The 26979-nt window shown below is 40.5% G+C and overlaps 1 protein-coding gene across 1 annotated transcript in view; it reads right to left on the bottom strand.

The window, feature by feature from the left end:
- Window positions 1-2064: 2064 nt before the first annotated feature.
- The window catches only part of LOC124805127, a 41860-nt gene continuing 16945 nt past the window's right edge, over window positions 2065-26979 (bottom strand). Inside the window, exons 4-5 of the mRNA XM_047265583.1 lie at window positions 3495-3632; window positions 2065-2467 (exon numbers count right to left, since the gene is read on the bottom strand). Of these exons, the coding sequence (XP_047121539.1) occupies window positions 2441-2467; window positions 3495-3632 (165 nt within the window). The 3' untranslated portion in view covers window positions 2065-2440. The remainder of the gene's footprint in view (window positions 2468-3494; window positions 3633-26979) is intronic.

Here is a 26979-nt window from a genome sequence, read left to right as displayed (position 1 = left end):
AAATGCCACACATCTACACTAATGAAGTATATGCAGATGTGGTGTATGTTTACGGGGCTTGCGATGGTAGTGCTCCTGCTGCAGTCGAAGAATACTGTCGGTGCTTTCCGACCCGTCGAGTTCTTGCTCGTAGAGTGTTTACCAGAGTTACCAGCAAACTATGTCAAACAGAACGTATTTTTCCAAGTTCCCGTTGTTCTTCTGAACGTGTAGTTCAACAACCTGTGCGGGAAAACGTTGATGAAATTGTGCAATTTATTCCCACTACCAGCACACGGCGACTTTCTGCACGTATCAGTGTCCAGTACGAACAGTTGGATGGCGAAAATTACATGAGGGAAACTTGTACCCCTTTCAGCAACAGCGTAAAGCCACGTTTACACGGAATAGGATCGACAATACACGCAAGAATTATCGATGGTCGCAGGGAGATGTAAATACTACAGTGGAAACCAATTTCCAAATTCGTTTTTCGACAATGTTTAATGCGGTATGATCGGTGACATGTTGATGGGTCCAGTCATTTTAGAACAGTGAATTATAGGATAGAGTTACTTGCAATTTTTAGGAAATTCGTTCCCTGAACACGTTGAGGACGTAATGCGTGATAGAAGATCACATGAACATTCTCTCATCTGCACGAAAGTTTACCGACATGTCAGCTCCGGGAAAAGGCCACAGCTGTGCTATGCAAATGGGGCTTTCTTTCCGCTCTGGGAGCCATTAACAGGCAGTGTGGCTGGTGTGCGTGTTTACCTGTCAGCCTGTCCGCGGGGTCTCACAGGACAAACAGAAACGCTCCAATGGCGGACAACAAAACGTCCAGTGTCATGGGACAAGGACACAGAGTGTCTGCCGGAAACCACGTTCAATACACGCACGAAACGTAAATTGCACCCTCCTCGTCCTTTTGAATATTTCCAATAACAACACTTCTTACATAGTGTAAAGAAACAAAACGTAAGAGAGTTCTCGTAAAATATTCCGTATTTACTACGGTGTTCTGGCAAATCCCATTATTTTAGGTAAAATCTAGAACTGTGATATGTTACTACAAAGTTAATTTTTTCTAAGACTTCATCCAATCGAAGTGAGTCCTAACATGAAGGGCTTATTTCAATAGTGGTACGAGTCCATTTTTGTTCATTCTGAGATATAGTCCTAAAGTTAAATGAGAGCTGAAAAATCTGCAGTTGAATGTTTCTGGTATCTCAACTGCAGATTTTTCAGCTCTCATTTAACTTTAGGATTCTATATCTCAGAATGAACAAAAATGGACTTGTACCACTATTGAAATAAGCCCTTCATATGTAATGGAAAATTTACATCGGTTTTAGTTTAAAAGAAAAACTAATACTTCCTGGGAAGTCCTCTCATATCCTACACTTTTGGGTGGTATTCCACGAGATCCTAACGTAAGCCACAACAAGCCATGCTTCTTTCGGTCATAAAGTTCTGGGAAATCATGTAGACGATTGAAAGCTTTCTGCCATTTCTTGTGAACTGCAGTATACTGCCTAATCTCATGAAGTGAAACTGAATTTGCTCAGGAATTACGATTACTGGGATAATTGAGCCGAACCATCACTAAAGACAAGATAACTTGTGTACGTGTGCTGAAGGAACCTTGTGTCAAGAGATGTCTGCGGGGGAGGGGGGGGGGGGGGAATACACTAAAGCAGTATTAATGTGAGACGAAAGAAGACCATTAGGCGTCCCACAACTCTGACTTAACTCTGTGGAGTAAGCTATTCTAAATATTAGTTACTAAAATTAAGAGAAAGAAAAATATGTTTGCTTATGTATATAATTGACTCCAAGTGGTCAATTACGAGCGCTAAATGGACGAAGCCAAACCAGTAGAAATTCATTTGCAGGAAAATTAGTGTTTAAGAGAATGATTTTTTTATTGTTAGTATAGAGAAACTACTAGTGAAAGTTTGGGTGAGAGGAAGGTACCAGACCACGAGGAAAAAACTTCAGTTTAAAACAAATTTCACAAACCTTTATTTTAAATTTTGTTTTAAAAACTTCACAAGTAGTAGCAAAGTAAATAAACCACTAATCATTTACACAAACTGAACCAGTTTGACCAAAACCAAACTAAAGTCCGTGGTCCTCTGAAGGCTCAGTGGTACCGACCAGTCGCCGTGTCCTTTTAGCAGCCAGGCGTCACTGGATGCGGATGTGGAGGATCATGTGATCAGCACCCCTTCCTGCTGGTCGTTGTTATCTTTTGTTACCACTGCCGCTACCTTTTAGTCGAGTCGATACCTCGAAGTAGCTCCTCGACTGGCCTCATAAGAGCTGACTACTTCGCGCTTGTCAACAGCGTTCGGCAGACCTAGCTTGTCACCCGTCCAACTGCTAGCCAAGCCTAACAGCACGCAACTTCGGTGATCTGGCGGGGACCGATGTTAACACGGGGGAAAGACCGTTGTCAACCTGATCCAGTTGTCTGGAAAACCTGAAAGCACAAACCATAACAGAAAAGACGTTAATCTGAGTTCTTGCATAATATTAGTTTTAAGAATTTCATCACAGCTGTTCGGAAGCCAGTTTAGCGTTTGCCTACTTTCATTGTCACAACTGTTAGATAATAGAACTAAACAGAGAAGAGATTACACTGTAAAAGGGTCACAATATACAACTTATTAATGCAAGCGAACATGGACCAAAATGGTTCAAATGGCTCTGAGCACTATGGGTCTTAACATATGAGGTCATCAGTCCCCTAGAACTTAGAACTACTTAAACCTAACTAACCTAAGGACATCACACACATCCATGCCCGAGGCAGGATTCGAACCTGCGACCGTAGCAGTTGCGCGGATCCGGACTAAAGCGCCTAGAACCGCTTGGCCACAACGGCCGGCGAACGTGGATCAAAACCATCCTCACACTAAACTGATCAGGTAAAAACAGAGTAATTTTTCAAGCACAAAAGTGATTTCATTTATGGGAACTCATCTAATCAGGATGTGACTGACGATCAGAAGACTAGTTCAGAATATTAGATTATTCAAACCATTCTAGTTCAGTAACAGAAATTTTAAAAGCATTTAGTCAATGAAACTAATAAAGAACTAACTGCTATCTGAGCACACCGAATTCTTTTAGCCAAATACAACAGGTAGCACAAAATCTGGTGACTGTACATTAGTTCAGTAGCAGAAATGTTAAAATCCCTTACAGTAAACCAACAAAACATAGTTTTTATAAAGCGCAACAGGTAGCGTAAAAGCGGTGACTTTACGATAGTTCAGTAGAGGATATGTTAAAAACATTTACAATAAATTAGTAAAATTAACTGATAGCTGAGCAAACACAACTGTTTTATAAAGCCTAAATCAAAATTGAGAGCTTAAAACAAAAGTAAGATAACCCAGTAAAAAATCTTCAAATAAGTGCATCTAGTAGAATCTGACTCGGCTAAAGCATTAACCATTAAGTATACTGTAACACGAAAATGCATCGAATACATGAATGCTCACCTTTATGAGTACAGCCGAATGATTTCTCGAACTGGCTTCGATTAGCTCGCAAAACCTGTGGCCATATTCAACGACCAACACGCTGCAGCTTGTAAATGTCAAATCGCTGCACACAGAGCCGGGAACGCCATGTATCGCCTGCACACCACAGAACTGCAGAAACGCCTTAACAAATCTGTATTTGCAATTCGAGTGTTAGCAGACATAGGTGACATAAAAATGAAAAAGGTTGCATACTTTGCCTACTTTCATTCCATAATGTCATATGATATATTATTCTGGGGTAACTCTTCAAGTTAAACAAAAGTTTTCAGAGTCCGAAAGCGTGTAATACATATTATTTTTGGAGTAAATTCACGGACGTCCTGTAGAAACCTCTTCAAAGAACTGGGTATACTAACTACTGCCTCTCAGTATATTTACTCCTTAATGAAATTTGTCCTAAATAATATATCTCTTTTTCCAACAAACACCTCAGTTCATACATACAATACCAGGAACAAAAATGGTCTGCACAAGGACTTAAAAGCACTTACTTTAGTTCAAAACGGGATCCGCTACTCAGGAACATTCATCTTCAATAATTTGCCAGCAAACATAAAAAATTTAGTTACAAATAAAGATCAGTTTAAAAGGAGCCTGAACGACTTACTAGTGGCCAACTCCTTCTACTCCATCGACGAATTTTTTAATAGAAACAAATGATGTATTTGACATACTCATACAATTAGTATTGTTATTTCAGCTAAAAAAATTATGTATTGTATATACTGTAAGTAGGCTGTTTAGGTTATTTTATTGGTAACGCTACCTCTGTATAAAAATCACTGGCTGTGCTGTGTGCAGTCTGTGGCTAGTTTGCATTGTTGTCTGCCATTGTAGTGTTGAGCAGCGGCAGCTGGATGTTAACAGCGCGTAGCGTTGCGCAGTTGGAGGTGAGCCGCCAGCAGTGGTGGATGTGGGGAGAGAGATGGCGGAGTTTTGTAATTTGTCATGAACTGCTATATATATATATTATGACTATTAAAGTAAATACATTGTTTGTTCTCTATTAATATCTTTCATTTGCTAACTATCCCTATCAGTAGTTAGTGCCTTCCGTAGTTTGAATCTTTTATTTAGCTGGTAGTAGTGGCGCTCGCTGTATTGCAGTAGTTCGAGTAATGAAGATTTTTGTGAGGTAAGTGATTTCTGAAAGGTATAGTTTAATGTTAGTCAGGGCCATTCTTTTGTAGGGATTTTGAAAGTCAGATTGCGTTGCGCTAAAAATATTGTGTGTCAGGTTAAGGACAGTCGTGGCTATGTAAGTAGGCTGTTTAGGTTATTTTATTGGTAACGCCACCTCTGTATAAAAATCACTGGCTGTGCTGTGTGCAGTCTGTGGCTAGTTTGCATTGTTGTCTGCCATTGTAGTGTTGGGCAGCGGCAGCTGGATGTTAACAGCGCGTAGCGTTGCGCAGTTGGAGGTGAGCCGCCAGCAGTGGTGGATGTGGGGAGAGAGATGGCGGAGTTTTGTAATTTGTCATGAACTGCTATATATATATTATGACTATTTAGGTAAATACATTGTTTGTTCTCTATTAATATCTTTCATTTGCTAACTATCCCTATCAGTAGTTAGTGCCTTCCGTAGTTTGAATCTTTTATTTAGCTGGCAGTAGTGGCGCTCGCTGTATTGCAGTAGTTCGAGTAATGAAGATTTTTGTGAGGTAAGTGATTTCTGAAAGGTATAGTTTAATGTTAGTCAGGGCCATTCTTTTGTAGGGATTTTGAAAGTCAGATTGCGTTGCGCTAAAAATATTGTGTGTGAGGTTAAGGACAGTCGTGTATAATTGTTCAAAGGGGACGTTTCAATTCTCATACTATTAGCATTGTTATTTCAACTTAAAAATTTTTTTAGTAGAAACAAATGATGTATTGTATCTACTCATACTATTAGTATTGTAATTTCAGCTTAATCAAAAAAAAAATTTTGACATGTTCCACTCCACGAGGATCTCCTCATCACGAATCTATGGAACGAAAAACTAATCTAATCTAATCTGCAACTTGATTCGCTCCAATAGATCACAGTGGTATCTCTCAAGCCATCAAATAATGACGGAGACACCTATCTGTACTGTAGTTAGAAACGAGTAACCTTCTGAAGATAGTAGCGAGCAGGTTTCTGTCACCACATCTTACAGACTTGTGACAACTCTAATCAAAACCATCACCACGCAACTTGTAGGCACGCGATGTCACTACGACACCACTGAACACACTGACCCACAGAAAATACCTGTCTTAAGTCACTGGGGCGTAGGCATGCGTCTCACTGGCAGCCGAGACTGCAAGAGACTTTCTCACGCTGCTAACACGGAATCATATCATCTTTGTAGTGCCACCGCGACTTCACCTAGCGGACACTGAAACTTGGCCGGCGATAACGTGCAGAGATCATCACAATCGAGCAATCGCACTCGAGACAGTAGCAAACTGGTTCCTACTGTCATTATTTTAATCATGGCAGCGACAACAGCAACCGTTACGAAATTGTCTCGAATAAAAAATAGCCCACAGTTGCACTAAATAAACCTTGACTATGGTTTCTGCTGTAATAATATAGCCTTCTTCAGAAATCATACACACTAATAAATGAAAAAGTCTTAGCCCAGTGGCTGCATCAAGACCAATAAAATAACTTCAACAGACATAATCCTGTTTTGAACATAAGTAAAATTACATATGGCACCGTATGTCCCCCGCCACTACCTCTGTTATATCAGAGGTAGTGGCGGAGGACATACGGTGCTATACTTAATTTTACTTATGTTCGAAGCAGGCTTATGTCTGTTGAAGTTATTTTATTGGTCTTGGCGCAGCCGCTGGGCTAAGACATTTTTTATTTATTTGTGTGTATGACCTCTGAAGAAGGCTATATTATTACAGCAGAAACCATGGTCAAGGTTTAAAATAAACATAATTTAATGCAACTGTGGGCTGTTTTTTCATTCGAGACAATGGTTCCTACTGTATTAGTGATAAGATGATTATGGAAGCCTAAGAGAGGTCTGACACAGCCGAGCCACCATTCCTAGCATCTCTTCTGTAACTAAAGCTAAAAGCACTTTTGCATGGATGTTAAGCGTTATTAAACGGCCAACAGCCACAGATTTGCTCCCTACGACAATGGCTGCGTGCGTGGAAAACTGCTCTCAGGCTCCCAGGTGACAAGTAAGTTTCAGTCAACTGCGCTCGCGCACACGCCATCTCAGACGGAGACCTCAGACAAAGACGTAAGTTGTAACCTGTCGGCCAGCGTCATTCTCTAACCACTGCCCTTAACATGCACGAGCAACCAGCTGAGCGCCGGTACTGCCAGTGGTCCCTACCTACCTTAGCCGGACCAGCGCCTGATCAGGATGCCCGGCCAACGAGCCTTCCCCAGAAACAACAAAGCTGCCTGCCTACTGAGGCTGGGTTGTTCACCAACAAACGGATCCAAAGGAACGCTTCAGTAAAGTGAACGGAAAACCCGAGGAACGACTTCTAAGGAATGGTCGTCCACCATTCACTTTGATCGCATCCGGTCTCGTTATCAGAATGGTCGTCCGTTGTCCACTTCGGTCATTTTCGTTCCTACCTCGCTCTTCTTCGGTCAGTCACATTCCTCATTCCAGTTCCTCCATTCCTCGGCCAATCTCGTTCTTTTTCGGATAGTCATTCATTCCTCGTTCCTGTTCAACTTTTTTATAATTTATACTATACAAATGATGAATACACTTGGCAGATTCAGAAGGATGTAGGCTGCAGTAGGTACTGGGAGATGAAGAAGCTTGCACAGGATAGAGTAGCATGGAGAGCTGCATCAAACCAGTCTCGGGACTGAAGACCACAACAAGAACTATAAAAATTTGTTATATGTAATTTTATCAGGAATGTAAGCTTGAAGAAGTCCAAAAGCGATCTTTCGAAATGCTCAAAGACATCATTTTATTTGATGCAACTTAAAATTCTACAATCATAAATACGAAACTTAAATACACGCAGGTGCAAGCAAAGAGGGCTTTGGAGCTTAGTTGCTACGAAAATCTCCAGATGATGACAACCTACATCCAGTCTCTTACGCGTGTAAGAAAACTGTAAACTTAAATGTTCATAGACATAAATCTGTGCACTTCAAAAAATGCAGACCAGTATTATTACTAATAATAAACCCAGAACTGTATGACGTAACCTGCCTTGCGTCGCGACATACTTACCTTAGAAACTCACTCTCAGATCAGAGGTGAGGCGGGATTTTTGGTCATCCGTTGCTGGGTACTCCTGTACTGAGTGAAACAGCGATTGGGTCAAGCTGAAATTTTTCAAGTCTCTATGATTGTATATAGGTGATGATAGGGGAGATCAGACTCTGGGTTGGCTTAGTGGTCTGATTTTTTTTTCTTCACATGTTAACAAGGGACATGCCGAAGAGCACAGACACTGGTTTTTAAAAACAAAGATGAGGTTTACTAGATTCTCCAGTCAGTTACCAGAACAAAAGGACCCCACGTCCGATAACTTTATTAAAGTTCGGATGTAAACAGTAACGTATAGTACTACAGACTATGGACCATGAAGGTGTCAGATTATATTGATCTAATCGAATCCTGAAGTTCACGTACTCGTCATAGTGTGAGACGAAGATTTAGGTACATGTAGATAAATAAACGATGGAAAGCAATAATAACCTTAGCCCAGGCGTAATTACAGGAAAACTGACTTAAAGAACTTCCAGTACGCTAGAATAATTGTAGGTCAGCAACTTCTTTTTAAAAAATTAAAAAACATAAAAAAATAAAAAGGTTCAAATGGTCCTAAGCACTATGGGACTAAACATCTGAGGTTATCAGTCCCGTAGACTTAGAACTAATTAAACCTAACTAACCTAAGGACATCACACACATCCATGCCCGAGGCAGGATTCGAACCTGCGACCGTAGCAGCAACGCTGTTCTGGACTGAAGGGCCTAGAACCGCTCGGCCACAGCAGCCGGCCAACTTCTGTCAATCAGTACAACGAAAACCCAGCCAAAGTTGCAAATTTCACTTTTTTTCACTTGTTTTATTCACTTGATGACTAGTTTCCCGCTGGGACCCATTTTCAGATCATCGTAGCAGATAGTCAAATGGTGTTTCAGAAAATTCAAAAACCGTGTCAAAAATGTATGCGTATTATAAAGTGCAAACGAGCAGTTACAGAGTATATAATAGTGTTATACAGGGTGATTATAATTAAAGTTAAACGTTCAAACCACTGTAGAAGTAACACCACTGGTCAGAATTACATCAGATTGCAACGGAATATTATCGGAGAAAGGGAAAATAGTATGACAGAATAAAAATAAAAAGTTACAAAGTTTAGTAATAGATAACGCTGTAAACATCATAATTTAATAGTGGTCGACTACAAATGACAAATGAATCATAGAGCAATGACTAAGGTGTACGTTTGACGTTAAATAAACTGTACTACTCAGTGCGCACGGGTGTACAGGTGTGATACTGTTAGTTACGTAAGCCCGTCGGCCACGGCAAGGCCCATATCACATCGGATGGGAAAAATCGGTTTTTAATTGTCCTGAGGCCAAAAACCGCATAAAAAGCATCAATCACATCGGTTTTTAATTGTCTTGAGGCCAAAAACAGCAAAAAAGGATGAATCAAAATCAGATCGGATAATTAATTTCCGTATGACTGGCACAAAAAATGTTCCATATGCTGTCCACTGCTTTCTGCAAGAAGTGGAAATCGAGAAACAGCATGTTCTACAACTGATCGAAGTGTTTCCGGGGTCATGTTCAGAATGTGTTGCGCAATGCGTGCCTTCAATGCAGCTAAGTTTGCAATCGGAACAGGCTGTAGGGAATTTTCTAGCACTTCCGAAATTGCGCTTTAGCAGCTGCTTAACTGGGTTCGCAGTGTGTGGAAGTGAGCCATCGTGCATTCAATTGATCCCATCCATGCTGTTGGAGAGCTGGAATGACGTGGTTGCGCAAAAGACACTCATAGCGCTTACCAGTGATGGTACAGGTAACAGGACAGAAAGCACCTGTCTCTTCGAAAAAATGTGGCTCTCTGATAAATGATACCGTAAACCCGCACCACAGTGACCTTTTCAGGATGTAGTGGTACTGGTTGATTTGCATGTGGATTTTCCGTTGCCCATGCTCGACAACTCTGTGCACTGACATATCCTGTCAGATGAAAGTGGGCTTCGTCTGTCCACAAAATCTTTCAAGGCCAATCGTTGTCCACTTCCTTGCGATCAGGAAATTTTAAAACGAAGGTCTCTCTTGCTGGCAGGTGCAACTCATGCACATGGGTAGTTTGAATGGATAGCAAAGAATGATGTTTCGTAGGATTTTACGCACGATGCTCGCGAGTATGTCCAATGTTCGGGAAATTCTCCTTACACACCACCACTCGTCTCCTCCTGCATTGCTGTGGCCACTGGTTCCAGTGACGTCGAATCAATTCGTTTCCTCCCTCTACCAGGTTGCACACCAAGAGAACCCGTCTTTTAGAATTTCCGAATAATTTTCTCCAGACCATTGCAGTCATCGGACCTACGCCTTTTTTCAAACCCTTCAGTTTTCGGAACTTCTGCAGATCGACGTGTGCACTGCCATCAGTCTTGTAATACAGCTTTACAAGCAGAACGGGATCCCACATAGAGGCAGTCATGGCGAACGTCGCAGACGCGAAAGGAGGAAGAGCCGTGAACCTGGTGTATTTATACCAATTACAGTGGGTCGTGCGCATGACAGGTGTTTCCATTTACGTATTCTGACACGTACAGCGCCATCTATATATCAGTTTTCACACTATTTTTTTCTTCTTCCACACGTTTCTCCCCTTCTCTGATAATATTCCGTTGCAATTCGACATCATTCAGACCAGTGATGTTATTTCTACAGCGTTTTGAAAGTTTAATTATAATCACCCTGTATATACATTTCTGAAACGATTTTTGCATTTTCGGAAATACCATTTTGACTGTCTGTTTCGATGATTCGAAAATGGGTCATTCCCCGAAACTAGTGGTCGAGTGAAAAAAAATTTAAATTTGCAACTTTGGCTGTTTTTTCGTTGTACTGTACAAAATGTTCCAAGTTGTTAGTGTACAAAGTTAATTGAGGCTGACTGCTCACTTACGTGGCATCATCCGAGGTGGCTGTCGCTGGGTCTCTTCTATTCCCATCTCTAATGATCTCGATGTCGACGGGACGTAAAAATCCAATCTTCCTTCCTTCTTTCTGTTCACTGCCACCCTAGAACTTTGCCAAACTCTGCCTTGCTTAACAGTTGCGAACGTCTACATACGGCGTTTGAGGCTGTTTGCTTGAGGATGACATGTGACTGCATCGCTTTTTACCTCCACTTCGCAATCATTGACAGTGAAATCAGCGGTTTCTCAAGGCGTATGACTTCTTAATGAACTGAAAAAATTGGGTTGCACTGTGCTTCGCTACTTAAGTTATAAGGCTTACAGCTAATTCTCGTACTTATGATTTTTCTCTTTTTTTCTGGCAACTTTTCAGTATTTGGTCATTACAATTACATCATACTACGACTACACTATCAGTGAGTCACAATTTGAATCAGTCAGCATACATAAATACTTAGGTGTAACAGTTTGCATGTTTGTGAAATGATCACATACGTCCTGTAGCAGGTAAAGCACGGATTGGTTCATTGACAGTCACTAAGAAAACTTGTGAGATACATTTTCGAATGTGGCTCAACTGTGTGACATCCATACCAAGTAGAACTGACAGAGCATTTTTTAAGTGCACAACGAACGGCAGTACAAATGTTCACATATTTGTTTGAGCTCTAGGTCTTACGCACTGTTAACGTCTTAAGAAAGTTCCAGGTGGACTCACTAAGAAAGCGTTTTAAAATAATACTAGACAATGCTGCATTCCAAAAGATTCTGGATAAGTAAGACATTTCAGCAAGGACATCTAGATGGGCTTCAGTCTTAGAAGGATGCTCGCAAACAGTTAATAATAATAACAATAATGACCTGTGACCCACTAGTCTGGAGCAAGTCGTTCAACTGTTCGCAACTTCGACGACTTGCGTGTCCCTGAGCCTTTTCTTTTGGTCTTACAAGGCCTAGCAAGACTCTAACTCAGAAACTGGTTGTCAGTTTCTATTCTAAACTTATTATGCTCCAGGCAAAACGTAAACATGTATAGGGTGAAAACGATGGCCAAAGATTCCAGTTCATAAACAAAGTAATTTATGTAAGTACCTGACAAGTACCTCAACGCATAAACCAAAGACCTCGGTCTCCGCCATGTTCTTGTAGCACAATGGCAGCAACGCCAGAATTAGGTATGTCGGTCGGGATAATAAGCAGCAAATTAATGGAGCACTGCTCAGTGCACGTTTCTGGGCGTTCAGGCTGACTGTTGAAGAATCTCCTCACTGGAATGTCTCATTTTTGTTCTACAACTGGTTGAGGGGGGCAACAAATTGTGCGGAAATGGGGATAAACTTCTAACAGAATTCACCACATCTACAAATCGGGCAACATTCTTCTTTGATCTGACACTAAGCAATGGTGTAGTGGCATCAGATGGTAAGCCTCTTGACGACCTATCTCCACCAAGCTCTGTCTTGAGTTGGTGACCGGCTTGCCACAAGCCTATCCCGGTCGAGCTCGTAATGCGCCCTCTCCACCGCAACGGCGTGCATCCCCTAGGTCTTTGACCATCCACTTTTCCCTCTATCATTGTTCTTTCCATTGCCTCTTGCAATGTGACCAAAATATTTTAATTGATTTTGGTTGACAAGAGTCGAGAGTCTTGTTCTGATGCTGAGCTGCCATAGGATCGATTCATTAGTCTGATGTGCTGTCCATGGTTTTCAAAGTAATCCTCTATAGCACCAGATTTCCAGAGCATCAATTCTGAGACGATCCGCCGTCTTCATCGTCTAATTTTCTACTGCGTAGGTCGCGATGAGGAACATTAGATTTCGGACCAGGGTGAGCTTTGTCTTCACTGTGATGCAGATTTCCTTCCGGATGCGAGCAAGTTTTACAGGAAAATATCTCTCAGTCGAAATGCATGCACCTACAGATCTCAGGCTTGCAATCTCAAGTATCAGTGGCAGCGGTCCTAAATTCTCGAAGCGATATTGATTTCAAGACCATGTCTCTGCTTCGCTCAGCCAAGCTTCACATGATGGTTGCCAGTTGATGATCATGTGTCATATGGATACCTGAGACTGTTAATTTTTCTGCCACCTACAACGACGCCGTCATACCATTCTTCAAGAACATCCCTCATAATGGCCACTATGACCCGAATTCACTTCCGACGGCTTAAAGGTCCAGCCCGTCTTCCTCATACGCCCCAAAACTTGCCTAGGGTGTTCTAAATGGTCATCAAAGATTGCACTATAAATTACCACGTCGTCTAGGTAATTGTAGATGTCCCCCAGTGCAGAATTTAACAGGTGATACAAAAGCGCCACCGCTGTGGAGAGGGTAAAAGGAACTCTGTTAAATTCAAAAAGATTGTAGGTGGTACAGAACACTGTTAAAGACTTGAAATCTTCGATGACAGATATCTGGTAACAGGCTTGTTTAAGATCCAGCACTGTAAAAACGTGTGCCCCTGCAAACCACGTCAACCATTTAGGTACGAGGATAGTCTAAAAACTTCCCAACCTAAGAAAGAAATAAGAAACATTTTCTTCAAACTTATGTTTCAACACAATCTCTTTATAAGTCTATACATTTCTCCCAGCAATGCTCCCATCTCTTCAACCCTTCCAAATAATAGTTAGTGCCTTTCTCTACAAAATAGTAGTTTACAAAGGGTATGGCCTCTTCATTAGAGGAAAATTTCTCTCCTCTGAGCTCATCTTTTAGCCAAGGAAACAAAAAAGTCGCTTGGAGCCAGATCTAATGAGTAAGGATAGTAGTTAAGTAGCAGAAACCGTAGTTCGTGAATTTTCGCCATGCATCTGCTGTTGTGTGAGACAGCGCATTGTCTTGATGAAACAATTTTTTTCTTATGCAAATGTGACAGTTTTTCCTCAATTTCCGCTTTCAGCTTTTCTCTTAATGTCGCTTAATATGCTCCTATAATAGTTTTTACTTTTCCTCCAGTATCATTGCGTGAACTTGAGCAATGATATCGTCAGTAGTTGCAGTTTTTGACCGTTCATCATCACGCAAGCTGGAATGGCACATTTAAATTCAGCGACCCAAAATTTCCATTAGGTAAATGATAGTGCAGAGTCCCCATACACAGCGTCCAACTCGTGTTTAATAAGCGTAGGTGTATTGCCTTTCAAAAACTATGGCAGTTCACTACTCGATTTTGTCTATTTTCAGAAAAAAACTAGCGTCGACTCACTAAAACGACTGTCAAACAACAACTGCCCGTCAAAAAGGGCTGAAATTTTGGTGAGTGCCTTACTACACATCTACAAACAAATTCTCCAACTTTTGTTGACAAGTGCTGTTCTTCATGTTGAGGGTAGAAACGTATCAGACCATCCTCGTAAGTCCAATTCCAGCATCACCTTCTGATTTAAGGGACAGTAATCAGCGAACGGTCTATACCCTGCATTATTTGGTTTCGGTACCAAAAACATGGGAGCTGTGTAAGACGAGACGGAAGGTCTAATAAAGCCATCACATAACAGCTGATTTATGACTTTACATAACTCCAGCATCTGTGATGGCGAAAGCCGATACCGAGTCTGACGGACCGGAATCTGATCTGTTACTTAATCTTGTTGGTTACATCTAACCTGCTCATCAAGATCTCAGGAAACTAAGCTAGCAACTGCAATAACTGCACAGTCTCGGGTTCGGCTAAATAACCTACGTTGAATTTAGTACCACTAGCCATAACATTACATACGCAACAACACCGACATGACTACAGAATCAATATTTCTTTTCAAGTTGGAACTTAACGAAAAAAACCTTTCCCTCCATAATCCAACACATAGCATGTACCACGCAGCGTAACAGCCCCTTAGTAGTAAGTCCTTCGCCGACAATATATTTTAAGGGCCACGTAAAGTCTGCACTTCTTAATTTAAAATGGGCCTGCCCTACACATTTGATGTCACCTGAAACAGAAGGGCACTTTTCGCGAATAGCCTGCAAACTAAACTGAAGCGCCAAAGAAACTGGTATAGGCAAGCGTATTCAAATACAGAGATATGTAAACAGGCTGAACACAGCGCTGCGGTCGGCAACGCCTGTATAAGACGACAAATGTCTGACACAGTTGTTAGGCCGGTTACTGCTGCTACAATGGTAGATTATCAAGATTTAAGTGAGTTCGAACGTGGTTTTATAGTCGGCACGCGATCGATGGGACACAGCATCTCCGAGGTAGTGATGAAGTGGGTATTTTCCACTACGACCATTTCACGAGTGTACCACGAATATCAGGAATACGGTGAAACATCAACTCTCCGACATTCCTGCCGCCGAAAAAAGATCCGGGAACAACAACGGCTGAAGAGAAACGTTCAACATGACAGAAGTGCAATCCTTCCCCAAATGGCTGCAGATTTGAATGCTGCGCTATAACAAGTGTCAGCGTGCGAACCATTGAACGAACCATCATCGACATGGGCTTTCGGAGCAGAAGGACCACTCATGAATCCTTGAAGACTGTACGACGCAAAGCTTTCAGTCTCGCCTGGGGTCGTCAACACCGACATTGGCCTGTTAATGACTGGAAACATGTTGTCTGGTAGGACGAGTGTTGTTTCAAATTGTATCGAGCGGATTGACTTGTATGCGTATGGAGACAACCACATGAATCCATGAATCCTGAATGTCAGCAGGGAACTGTTCAAGCTGGTGGAGGCACTGAAATGATTCTGGGCGTATGCAGATGGAGAGATATGGGACCCCTGATACGTCTAGATACGCCTCTGACAGGTGACACGTACGTAAGCATCCTGTCTGACCATCTGCATCCATTCATGTCCATTGTGCATTCCGACGGACTTGCGCATTTCCAGCAGGACACCCAACACGTCCAGAATGCTATAGAATGGCTCCAGGAACACTCTTCTGAGTTTAAACATTTCCGCTGGCTACCAAACTCCCCAGACATGAACATGATTGAGCATATCTGGGATGTCTTCCAACGTACTATTCGGAAGCGATCGCCATCCCGTCGTACTCGTACAGATTTATGGAAAACACTGCAGGATTCATGGTGTCAGTTTGTAACGGAACTGAAATGATCGTAGGCTGCCAGTAATTTGAAGTCCCGCGCGTCGAAAGCGAGGGCACTGGCGTGAGACGGCCAGGGCGCGCATCCAGATGCCATCTCTTGGCGAAACCTGGAATTAGTGCGAGCTGAGGCCAGTGAGAACGAGCGAAAAGGCATCGCCACGCTATCTGTCAGCCAACGCACTAAGCTCTCAGACTAAAATGTATTCTTTTTGTTGTTCATTGTAAGTTATTACTGTATAATTTAATGTTCTTAAGCACTTGTTGGTGAATCATTACAATTGGTATTAACTGCAGGGTAATAGATATAATTTGCTTAAACACTAAATGATTTTGATAAATTTGTGGAAAGGGAACCCCCCACTCTTGGAGAGACGAGCGTCGCTCGTGGTAGTTGGAGCACAGGGACCGAACAAAGAGAGTGGTTTGGGTAGTGTTGACGTGATCGGACCAGTGTAAGTGTGATCACGCAAAAGTGGTTGTGCAACAGTGAAGAGGTGAATATCGTCGCTGTTTGTGGAATAAAACGCGACGATTGTTTATCAAAGTCGTCTCTACGCTACTGGTGCGGGTTGCAAAAGTTCCTGCGCCCAAAATTTTATGGCGAACGTGCAGTGGCTTATACATGTGTAATGGCTCATAGTTCCAGCCGCCACTGAGAGTATGAGGCGTGAAAAGTTGCGTTTTCCACATATTTCTCACCACCAGCACCTGTGTGTCTACCCAAGGCAAGACGGTTTATAATTGATTAATTCTAACTTTATAGAACTGTAAAAGAAGAATACCAGTCGCGTTTTTATGCAAGTACAGAGTACAGAATACAGTTATGAGTAAATATATGACACATATTGTTCCTGGTAAAATGTAGTAATCCCAAGCTAGTATAGTGAAATCAGACTGAGGCCACTATCGCCTCTTTCATTGACAATTTCTTTTATTGTAGAAAACTTTAGTGTATAAGAATGTAGGAAAGAACAATGGTCACACAGGAATTTGCTAGTCGCCATTTTATAGTTAACTTAAATTTTTCTGAGTAACTTTTCAAGCAAAGTTTCTTAAATAATTCTATATTAACTGTTCCAAGAGCAATATCCAAAATCATTACATAAAGTTGAAAGATAGAATTTTGCTAAGCCAAGCTGTATAAATTTCCATGGTAGTAACTATCAAGTCAACATGCTGAAATTGAAAGAGTATTTGCTTTGTTGATTCATCTTGACTGATCAGTAATAGAAGTATTCAAAATTAAGTTTAAATTTAACTCAAGCTGTTTCAGTTTGAAACAAGCACAAAATTAATTTATTCTTTTGCTCCTTCAGAGCTGGCGACCATAATTATAAGTATTTTCAGGAGGATTCGACGGTAAGTCTGCTGCTCTCGTCGTGCTGTTTCTAGCAGTGATTATCGGATACTGAAGCTCACTACAAAGTTAAGTGGGTCAGGTAGGCAGTGTTACCGTGTGAACTGTAGGGCACTGTAGGCCGTGGATCGAAACCATTCAATCACCACAGCTCTTTGGGTCATAGTCTGGTTATAAGTGTGCTTTAATCCTTACGTAAATACTGGAGAGCAATGGTCGAAAAGTACACCCAAGTGAATTCAATAGCTTAGCAAGGTCCAAGTGGCACGTAGTTAATGTTGTGCAATGCCGAGGGTAGTAGCAGAGTAAAAGTGAACTGAGTTTGTGGCAGCTGTGCTGTATTCAAATATTAACAACTTGAAGTCACTACTACCTCTTACCAATAGGACCGTGCTAATTACTGTTAATACACATAGCAGTAAGCGCTATAGCTACAAGTCCGTATTTGTGATATACATACGGAATTAGGAAGTGGGTCATTCTATCAGTGGAAGGGGCAAAACAACCGAGTTAGTTGGAAATATACCTGTTTTACTGACAGAGCAATCCGGTCGTTCAGTCGCATGTCGCGACCGTGACAGGACTTACCAAGTTTGTAAGGTAATGGCTGCAATAAAAGCGACCCTTACAAATACATTGTCGAAAGTTAAATTTATGGGCGAACTATCAGAACCCTTTGAAATAAAAACAGGAGTGCGACAGGGCGATGGGCTCTCACCGTTGCTGTTCAACTGTGCGTTTGAGAAAGTAGTCAGAGAATGGAACTCAAATATTAAGAGTGATATAAGACTGGGTTGCAAAAAGACGAACCTTAAAGTAAATTGCATTGCTTTTGCAGATGGTATGGCCCTGTTTGCTAGAACAATGGAAGAAGCACGGGAGCAAATCCTTGAACTAAAGAAACAAGCAGCTAAAATTGGTCTTCACATATCCTTTGAAAAAACTAAGATATTGACAAACATCAAGCACTCATGTAAATACCTCAAAGTTCAAGAACAGAAGATTGAAATAGTAAAAGAATTAAAATATCTCGGAGAATGGATTAGTTGGAATGCTGGGGAAAGCAAAGCAATGGAATCCAGAAAAAATAAACTTGAATTGGCCTTCCAACTAACAAAAACTACATACAACAAAAAATCCCTTTCATGGGGGTCCAAAATTGCATATTACAAGACAGTGATTAAGCCAGAAGCACTGTATGCAGCAGAAGCACTTAACATGAATTTCAAAGGCCAAATGGAGAAACATGAGCTAAAGGAAAGAAAAATTTTAAGAAAAATCATTGGGCCAAAATTTCAAGACAATAAGATTATATACATCAAAAATGAAACTCTCTACAAGAAAATTGAAAAACTTTCAGATTCTATGAGAAAAAGGAGAACAAATTTTTGTGGTCATCTTCTCAGAATGAATTCCAACAGATTAACTAAACAAATCTTTGACTTCTTCCATAACCGAAAAACGAGGCCCAACTGGTTTAAAGAAACTGAGGAAGACCTAGTCGAATTAAATATTTCAGAAAATTCACTTATTGATCGAACTGCTAAATTAATTACTAAAGATGAAAGCATAAGGTTCCAAGACAAATCCACACAAAAGTCCAAACCCTTCATCTCGTAAGAAGAGAGGAGAAGAAGATCAGAAAGAATGAAGAAATACTGGGCCTTAAGAAAAGAACAACGAACAAAGAAATGACTGATCCAGCGTACCCCAAAGAGGGTGAAACGAAAGAAGAAGAAGAAAAGTATTTTATGTAAGCTTGTAGTTTCAAGAAAATTTTATATTTAAAATTCCATTGTAGACAAATATACCACAATTGGTAAGTTCAAGATGTCAACCTGCAAAGTAGCAAAAGAAAGGCCAGTAGTAGAAATTAAACAAGTAATACTTGATTTAATCACAATTTGTATTAGGCACTAAATACAGCAGCATGAGATGGCGTCGAATGGTAACAAGCAAGATGAAAACATTGCGAGTTTAGACTCAGGATTAGGGACCATAGAAAATATTGCACAGTTGGAAAATCCTTTAGTTGAATCCACACCCATAAGACAGGAGGAACAGGATTTGAATCCGGAGATAGTGAAAAGTGGACCCAATGTATCAGAGGATGCAAGTCAAAAGGGAGAGGATCTGGAATTAACAAGTTTGTTAAATAGGATGATGGCCCAAATTCGAGAAGGGAATGCTAGTTTGAATGTGGAAATGGCTAGTCAGAAAGCAGAAATTGTTAGTCATATATCCCAACTGGATGAAAACCTATCTGGAAAAATAAAAGCCAGTTTAGATATCTTGTATACACAAAGCCAAGGTATCGTGGAGGTATGAAAATCAGTAAATTGCGTTAGGGCTGAAATAACAAATGTTCAGACAAAAGTCACAGATGAGATAAAAGATTTGATACCGAAATTCAGAGAATAGAGCAATCAGTGGAACGTTTGGTTGGTGAAAAATTACAACCGATAATTGAGAGTAAATTACAGGTAATAGTACCAGTTGTAAAGACGGAGATTGTTACAGAAAAGGCACCTGATATTGAAACACTACGCAATACCATGTCGAGTTTTGATGCACGTATACAGAAGCAGGAAACTACACTGCATAATGAAATGAAATTGTTAAGGCAGCAAGTTCAGGATCAGACGTTTCATAACAGTAGTGGTATCCCAATGGTAATGCAAAAATGAGAAACACTGAGTAGGGAGGAAAAATACGATCCTCAAAAGGAACAAGAGGGATGGCATCCAATGGATTTTATAAAAAATTGCGAACGTGTATCACCAACAGTCATGTCGGATAAAGAAAAAATTAATTTAGTAATAGACACTTTAGCAGGTCATGCTAAATATTGGGGATTGAATTTGGATACGGACAATCTGAAGTTTACAGACTTCAAAGAAAAGTTCCTAGAGGAATTCTGGGGTACACAACAGAGAGATAGGTTGTGGAGAGAATTCGTTGTCGCCAGAATGCCAGAACATGGGCGTGGGCTCATGAAAGAATACTGTGAAGGATGGTTCTAGTGTTTGAAATATCTTAAAGATTGTAGATCCGAATCAGAGATAGTGTGGGAGTTGTGGAAAAAGCTACCTGACGATTCAAAGCGTTATGTAGGAGGCACTCATCGAACATTCGATGAATTTCTAGAAAAAATCGAGAATGAAGATAGGTGGAGGGAAACTCGAGAGTTTTGAGGTTTCAGAAATCAGGGTGGAACAGATAAAGGCGATAGGAATGAACCGCAAATTAACATGATGAGAGGAAGAGCTCAAGGAGGTTACTCTCCACGAGGAAGAGGAAACTATCAGGGAAACAGGATGCAATATAAAAATCAGGAAAACTAAATGCCGCGCAGGTCAAGGGCCTAACGCGCGCGGAAAGAAGGAAATGGCCCAAAAATAGGGAAGATCGAAGAATTCAGTACTGTAATAGGAAAGTGCATTGTTCGCCTGAAGAGCAGTTTCATAAACGAAACTTTGGGAAGTGTAATGCAGGGATACAGACAGAGGAGAGAGAGCAGGGAGGAATTATTAAGGAAAATGAAGTAGGAAAAGAATATCGGTTGGATGTGAATGCTCAGATGAATGGAATAAGTAGAATTCGAGGTCACAGTGACGAATTAATAAGGGAAGAGTCGGAGAAGGGGTTGTTTGTCAGTAGGGATGGCAACCGTACAGAGGGGCAGGGGCAAAAGAGGAGTGATGTTACTTATGATAAAAGGTTCATGCAAATAGTCGGCGAATCGCTTTGAGAAGTAATTAAAGAGGAAAGGGTGAATAATAAAAAGGGGCACAGTGCAGAGACGCATGCCGATTCAGAAATTATCTCGTATGCCGAATATGTACATCATCTCAAAAGTCAGCCTGCACAATTAGAGAAATCTCCCGCTCAATAGATTAATTCGGACCCGAATAAGACAGTGTTAGAGAGCCATACCGAATGTGATGTATACCTGGTGACAGCAAGAGTACACGACTGTGATAAAAATTCTTTCGAAGAAATTAGCGAAAGTGTATCTAACCAAGAGAAAGAGTGTTGTGATCCCTGTAGTACTGTAGCAAATGGGTTATGTGAGATTGTGATTCCATTAGTAGGGGAAAGTAATGTAAGTAGGACTGGCAGATGTTCTGTCCAACAAAGGGAAAGTGAAGAAATGGATTATAATTTGCGAGAATTATTTGAGTCTGAAGAAGGTCATATTTCTAAGGAGGATGACTTATCATCAGAGTCATCAGAAAGCACCCAGGGACAAAAAGAAGTAGGGGAAGTTTCCGATTCCACAAGCGAGAGTTCAGGCATGACAGATTCGAATGGGAAAGAGACGGCATTAAAGAGCATAGACAATGGACTACAGGAATACGTGGTGAAAGACTTTGGGATGAAAAGGAGAAAGAAACCTCCTGATGGAATTGTCAGTGTAAAAACCGCACAAATAATATGGCAAGACTTGGCAGTGGAAAAGGATTTATTATGGGAAGACAATGAAAGCATGAAAGAGGACAATATGATGAAAAGATCATACCCACTAATGTATATGGGTACGATTTATATGTATTGTTGGTGCTATTTCACACTCATTTTTTGAGGTGATCAAAGAGCAATGAGGAGTAGTCATGATGCCAGTAACCAGTGTTAAAGTGATAGGAGCGATAGGGAAGTGTAGTAAGCCTGTAAAGCATCAAGTAATGATGGAATTTAAGATAAAAAACAAGCAATTTTCGAATGCATTTTTAGTAGTTCCAGAGGTCAGTGCCAAAATCATTTTAGGCATTGACTGGTTAATAAAACAGAAAGTAATTATAGATTGTGACAAAGGGATAATAGTTTGTCAAGTTGAAAGTGTGGTATTAGAAATATCATTTGATTCATCTAGAGTAATGGAAGAGAACCAGCTGAGATGGGCAGAATTTAGAGATGATCATGATTCGGGAATAAGTCAAAAATTCGATTGGTTTCCGGTGAGGCAGATAGCTGAAAATGGAGATAAGGAGACAAAATGGTTCAAATGGCTCTGAGCACTATGGGACTTAACTACTGAGGTCATCAGTCCCCTAGAACTTAGAATTACTTAAACCTAACTAACCTAAGGACATCACAAACATCCATGCCCGAGGCAGGATTCGAACCTGCGACTGTAGCGGTCATGCGGTTCCAAACTGACGCGCTTAGAACCGCACGGCCACACTGGCCAGCGATAAGGAGACAATCCTTCGAAAGGTAGTGGAAAAAACGGAAGGAATATCTGATGCCCAAAGGGAGGATCTATGGCAAATTCTGAAAGAAAATCAGGAGGTATTTTTGGACAAATCGGGTCGAGTGATAAATTATGAGTATCGCATGGAGGTAGAGGAACATGAACCTTTCTTTAAGCCACCATATAATGTACCCTTGTCTAAGAAAGAAGCAGTTCAAAAAGAAATAGATAAAATGGTGTCATGTGAGGTCACTGAACGGAGTTCTAGTCCATATAATAACCCATTGGTGATAGTAGGAAAGAAGGTCGGAAGTGTACGAATAGTGATAGATGCTCGTACTCTGAATAAAATAGTGAAGAGGGAGTTGGATCGTCCAGAAAACATAGACGATTTATTGCAGAAGTTTAATGGTGTAAAGTACCTGACTAGTTTAGACCTAACTACAGAATACTGGCATATACCATTAAGTGAGGAGTCTAGGAAGTACATGGCATTTTTGTTCAATGGCAAATGCTACCATTACACAGTGGTACCATTTGGCCTAAATACTTCTGTTTCAGTGTTCATTCGGGCTTTAGATAAAATTTTAGGGAGTGAACTTAGTTCGTTAATTACAGTTTATGTAGATGACCTGTTAATTGCTACAAGGACATGGAAAGAGCACATGGAGTTATGTGACAGGATGTTCAAAGCTTTAATCAAAGGAGAAATGACCCTGAACCTGAAGAAATGCGAGTTTGTGAAGAAACAAATAAAGTTTTTATGTCACTTAATAACACCAGAGGGAATTGAAAAGGATCCTGATAAAATCAAAGCAATAAAAAATTGTCCAGCTCTCAAGAATTAAAACAATTAAAGTCGTTTATAGGACTTTGTTCCTTTTATCATAAGTATGTGGACGATCAGGTGTTCAATAGTCCACATCTGAACAACCTACTTAAGAAGAACAGTGTGTATATATGGACTGAGGAATGTGAAACAGCATTCAACCGGCTAAAAGATAATTTGGCAAAAAACGTCAAGTTATGGCACCCTGACCTGTGTGAACCGTTTCACATGGCAACGGATAGTTCAGACTATGGATTGGGAGTATCCACATTTCAGGAGGTAATGATAGATGGGGAAAAAACTCATAGACAGATAGCGTTTGCGAGTAGAACCATGTCTAAGTACGAAAGAAATTATACAGCTTCAGAGAAGGAAGCTTTAGCTATAGTATGGGGTTTTAGGAAGTTTCAAATTTTCCTATGGGGACATAAGACTGTGGTCCATGCAGACCACAAAGCTTTAACATTTTTAAGGACTGCAGATTGTTACATAACAGGTTGACTAGATGGGTGCTATTTTTACAACAATTTTATATAGAGGTCAAGTATATTAAAGGGAAAGAACATGCAGTACCAGATGCTTTGTCGAGATTACCACAAGGATACGAGACACAAGAAAGTGTAAAAAACAGGGAAGATGTTTTTGAGGTGAATTACTTCAAAAATGTGGAAGGAAAAGAAAAAATTAGGGAAATATGTCGGAATATGCGAAGGTATCAAAGTGATGATGACACACTCAAGTCGGTAAAGGTCAAATTTGACAATCCGGATGCAACAAACATAAGGGCGTCATATAAAATAAATAAAGGGGTACTGTATCTTCAAAGGTTAAGTAATCCAGTGAAGTGGAGAGTATGTAGGCCGGAACAACACACTGAAGTGCTGATAGATTATGTTCACTTGGCATATGGTCATTGTGGTGCACAGAAGTGTACCGATAAGTTATATGAATGCATTACCTTCAACAACATGGCACGAAGGGTAACACATAGGATAAGATCTTGTGATCTATGCCAAAAGGAGAAAGTAACAAATGCCACTAATCAAGGGCCTATGCAATCAATAAGACCTGATGAAGTATTAGAAATAGAAGCAGTAGATATCTTCAGACTGTTACCAAAAACCATGGGGGGTTTTGTGTATGTATTTGTAGCAGTTGAACTTTTCTAAAACTATATAAAGCTATATCCCTTGAGAAAAGCTACTGCCAGAGCTGTGTATGATAAAATGATGTGTGATTATTTTGTGAAAGTAGGGAAGCCAAAGAGAATACTATCAGATAATGGTGTTCAATTTTGCTCAAACATGTGGAAGGTTGGGATGACTGAGAAACAGGTAGAAGTGGTACATATCTCAGCTTATCACCCATCAAGCAATCCAGTAGAAAGATATATGCGTGAGATAGGTCGGTTACTTAGGACGTACTGCCATAGAAACCACAAGAAGTGGGGCATGTACGTGAGTGAATTCGAAGAAATCATGAATTCATTAACAAACGAGAGCTCTGGATTTACTCCAGAAGAAATCCTGAAAAAGACAAGAAGTAAAAGTCTAGTAGAAGACCTACTAGAATTTCCAGATAGAGTTGAATTAGATTGTGATAGTAAAAAGAACTTAGTAAAAGACAAGATGAGAAAACAAGCAGATGCGAGAATTCGTCGTCACAACAAAAAAGTAAGGAATCCTAAATCCAAAATAGGCGATATCATTCTTGTAAAAACACATGAAAAGCCAAGTGAAATTAATAATGAGATCAGCAAATTTAAATATATATATAATGGACTATTTAAAATGGTATCCATACCCAATGTGTATGCTTATTATTCAGAGTACCCATTAACAGGCAAACGCCTGGGAGTAAGAAACATAGTGGATCTCAAAAAGTATGAACCACAGATACTACCAGATTGAAGAAAAAGTAAAAAAAAAATGTTAATGTAAAGTAATATGTTAATATTTTTCTTTGTTCTATGTGAAATGTAAATGTTCACTAAAATATGTTGCAGTATTCTAAAGAAAGTTCTAGTTTAAGTAGAGACTAAACAGATAGGGAAAGACCGAGCTTCTAAGAAAGCCTTAATAGATGTATAAATAAGTGTTGTGGAAGAGGCAGAAAAGTGAGGAGGTAAAGTGAAAAGGACAGGCTATAAAGTAATGGGTGCATAACGTGTGTTTTTCTTGCATGAGATAAAAGAAGTGTATTTAAAATTTTTGTCAAAATTGTTTAAAGTGTACTGTGTTCATATGTAAATTATATATGTAATGTCTAGCTGTAAAGAGAGAAAGAATTTGTGTTTAATTTTAAATATGCAGGGAAACTGTGGAGGTCTGGCAGTAATAAAGGGAAAAACCTTGAGTGAAAAGCTTAACGATCATTTGCAGATTCATTATAGAAGAGACTTCTTATTGAATTACCATTGTTAGATACTTCAATAAGAAGTGGGGTATGTGTAACGGAACTGAAATAATCGTAGGCTGCCAGTAATTTGGAGTCCCGCGCATCGAAAGCGAGCACGCTGGCGTGAGATGGCCATGGCATGCATCCTGATGCCATCTCTTGACGAAACCTGGAATTAGTGCGAGCTGAGGCCAGCGAGAACGAGCGAAAAGGCATCGCCACGCTATCTGTCAGCCAACACACTAAGCTCTCAGACTTAAATGTATTCTTATTGTTGTTAATTGTAAGTTATTACTGTATAATTTAATGTTGTTAAGCACTAGTTGGTGAATCATTATGACTGATATTAACTCCAGGGTAATAGATATAATTTGCTTAAACACTAAATGATTTTGATAAATTTGTGGAAAGGGAAACCCCCACTCTTGGGAAGATGAGCGTCGCTCATGGTAGCTGGAGGCACAGGGACTGAACAAAGAGAATAGCTTGGGTAGTGTTGACATGATCGGACCAGTGTAAGTGTGCTCACACAAAAGTGATTGAGCAACACTCCTTCAGAGCTGGCGACCATAGTTATAAGTATTTTCAGGAGGATTCGACGGTAAGTCTGCTGCTCTGGTCATGCTGGAAGGATTACCCACTGTTTCTAGCAGTGATGATTAGATACTTAAGCTCACTACAAAGTTAAGTGGGTCAGGTAGGCAGTGTTACCATGTGAACTGTAGGGCTCTGTAGGCCATGTATCGAACCCATTCAGTCACCACAGCTCTTTGGGTCATAGTCTGGTTAGAAGTGTGCTTTAATCCTTATGTAAATATGGTCGAAAATTACACCCAAGTGAATTTAATAGCTTAGCAAGGTCCAAGTGGCACTTGGTTAATGTTGCGCAATGCCGAGGGTAGTAGCAGAGTAAAAGTGAAATGAGAGTGTGGCAGCTGTGCTGTATTCAAATATTATCAACTTGCAGTCACTACTACCTCTTACCAATAGGACCATGCTAATTACTGTTAATACACGTAGCAGTAAGCACAAAAGCGTGATAGTTACAAGTCCGTATTCGTGATACGCATACGGAATTAAGAAGCGGGTCACTCTGTCAGTGGAAGGGGCAAAACAACCAAGTCGGTTGAAAATATACCTGTTTTACTGACAGAGCAATCAGGCAGTTTGGTCGCAAGTTCCCTCCAGCACTACTTCAGACTTTAGTCAAGTCCATGTCATGTCGTGTTGCGGTGCTCTGCGTGCCCACGTGGACCCTACACGATATTAGGTGTAACGGTTTCTTGGCTCTCCAATGGAAAGCTGCGTCCCCGACATGACTGCAGAATCTACATCTCTTTTTAACTTGGAACTTAAAGAAGGAACCTTTCCCCCCATAATCCAACATATAACATTTAACATGCAGTGTAACAGCCCCTTAGTAGTAAGTCCTTTGGCGACACTACA

Source organism: Schistocerca piceifrons, chromosome 7, assembly GCF_021461385.2.
Source record: "Schistocerca piceifrons isolate TAMUIC-IGC-003096 chromosome 7, iqSchPice1.1, whole genome shotgun sequence".
In the NCBI taxonomy this organism is placed as follows: domain Eukaryota; kingdom Metazoa; phylum Arthropoda; class Insecta; order Orthoptera; family Acrididae; genus Schistocerca; species Schistocerca piceifrons.
This window is presented reverse-complemented; position numbering and strand designations above follow the sequence as displayed.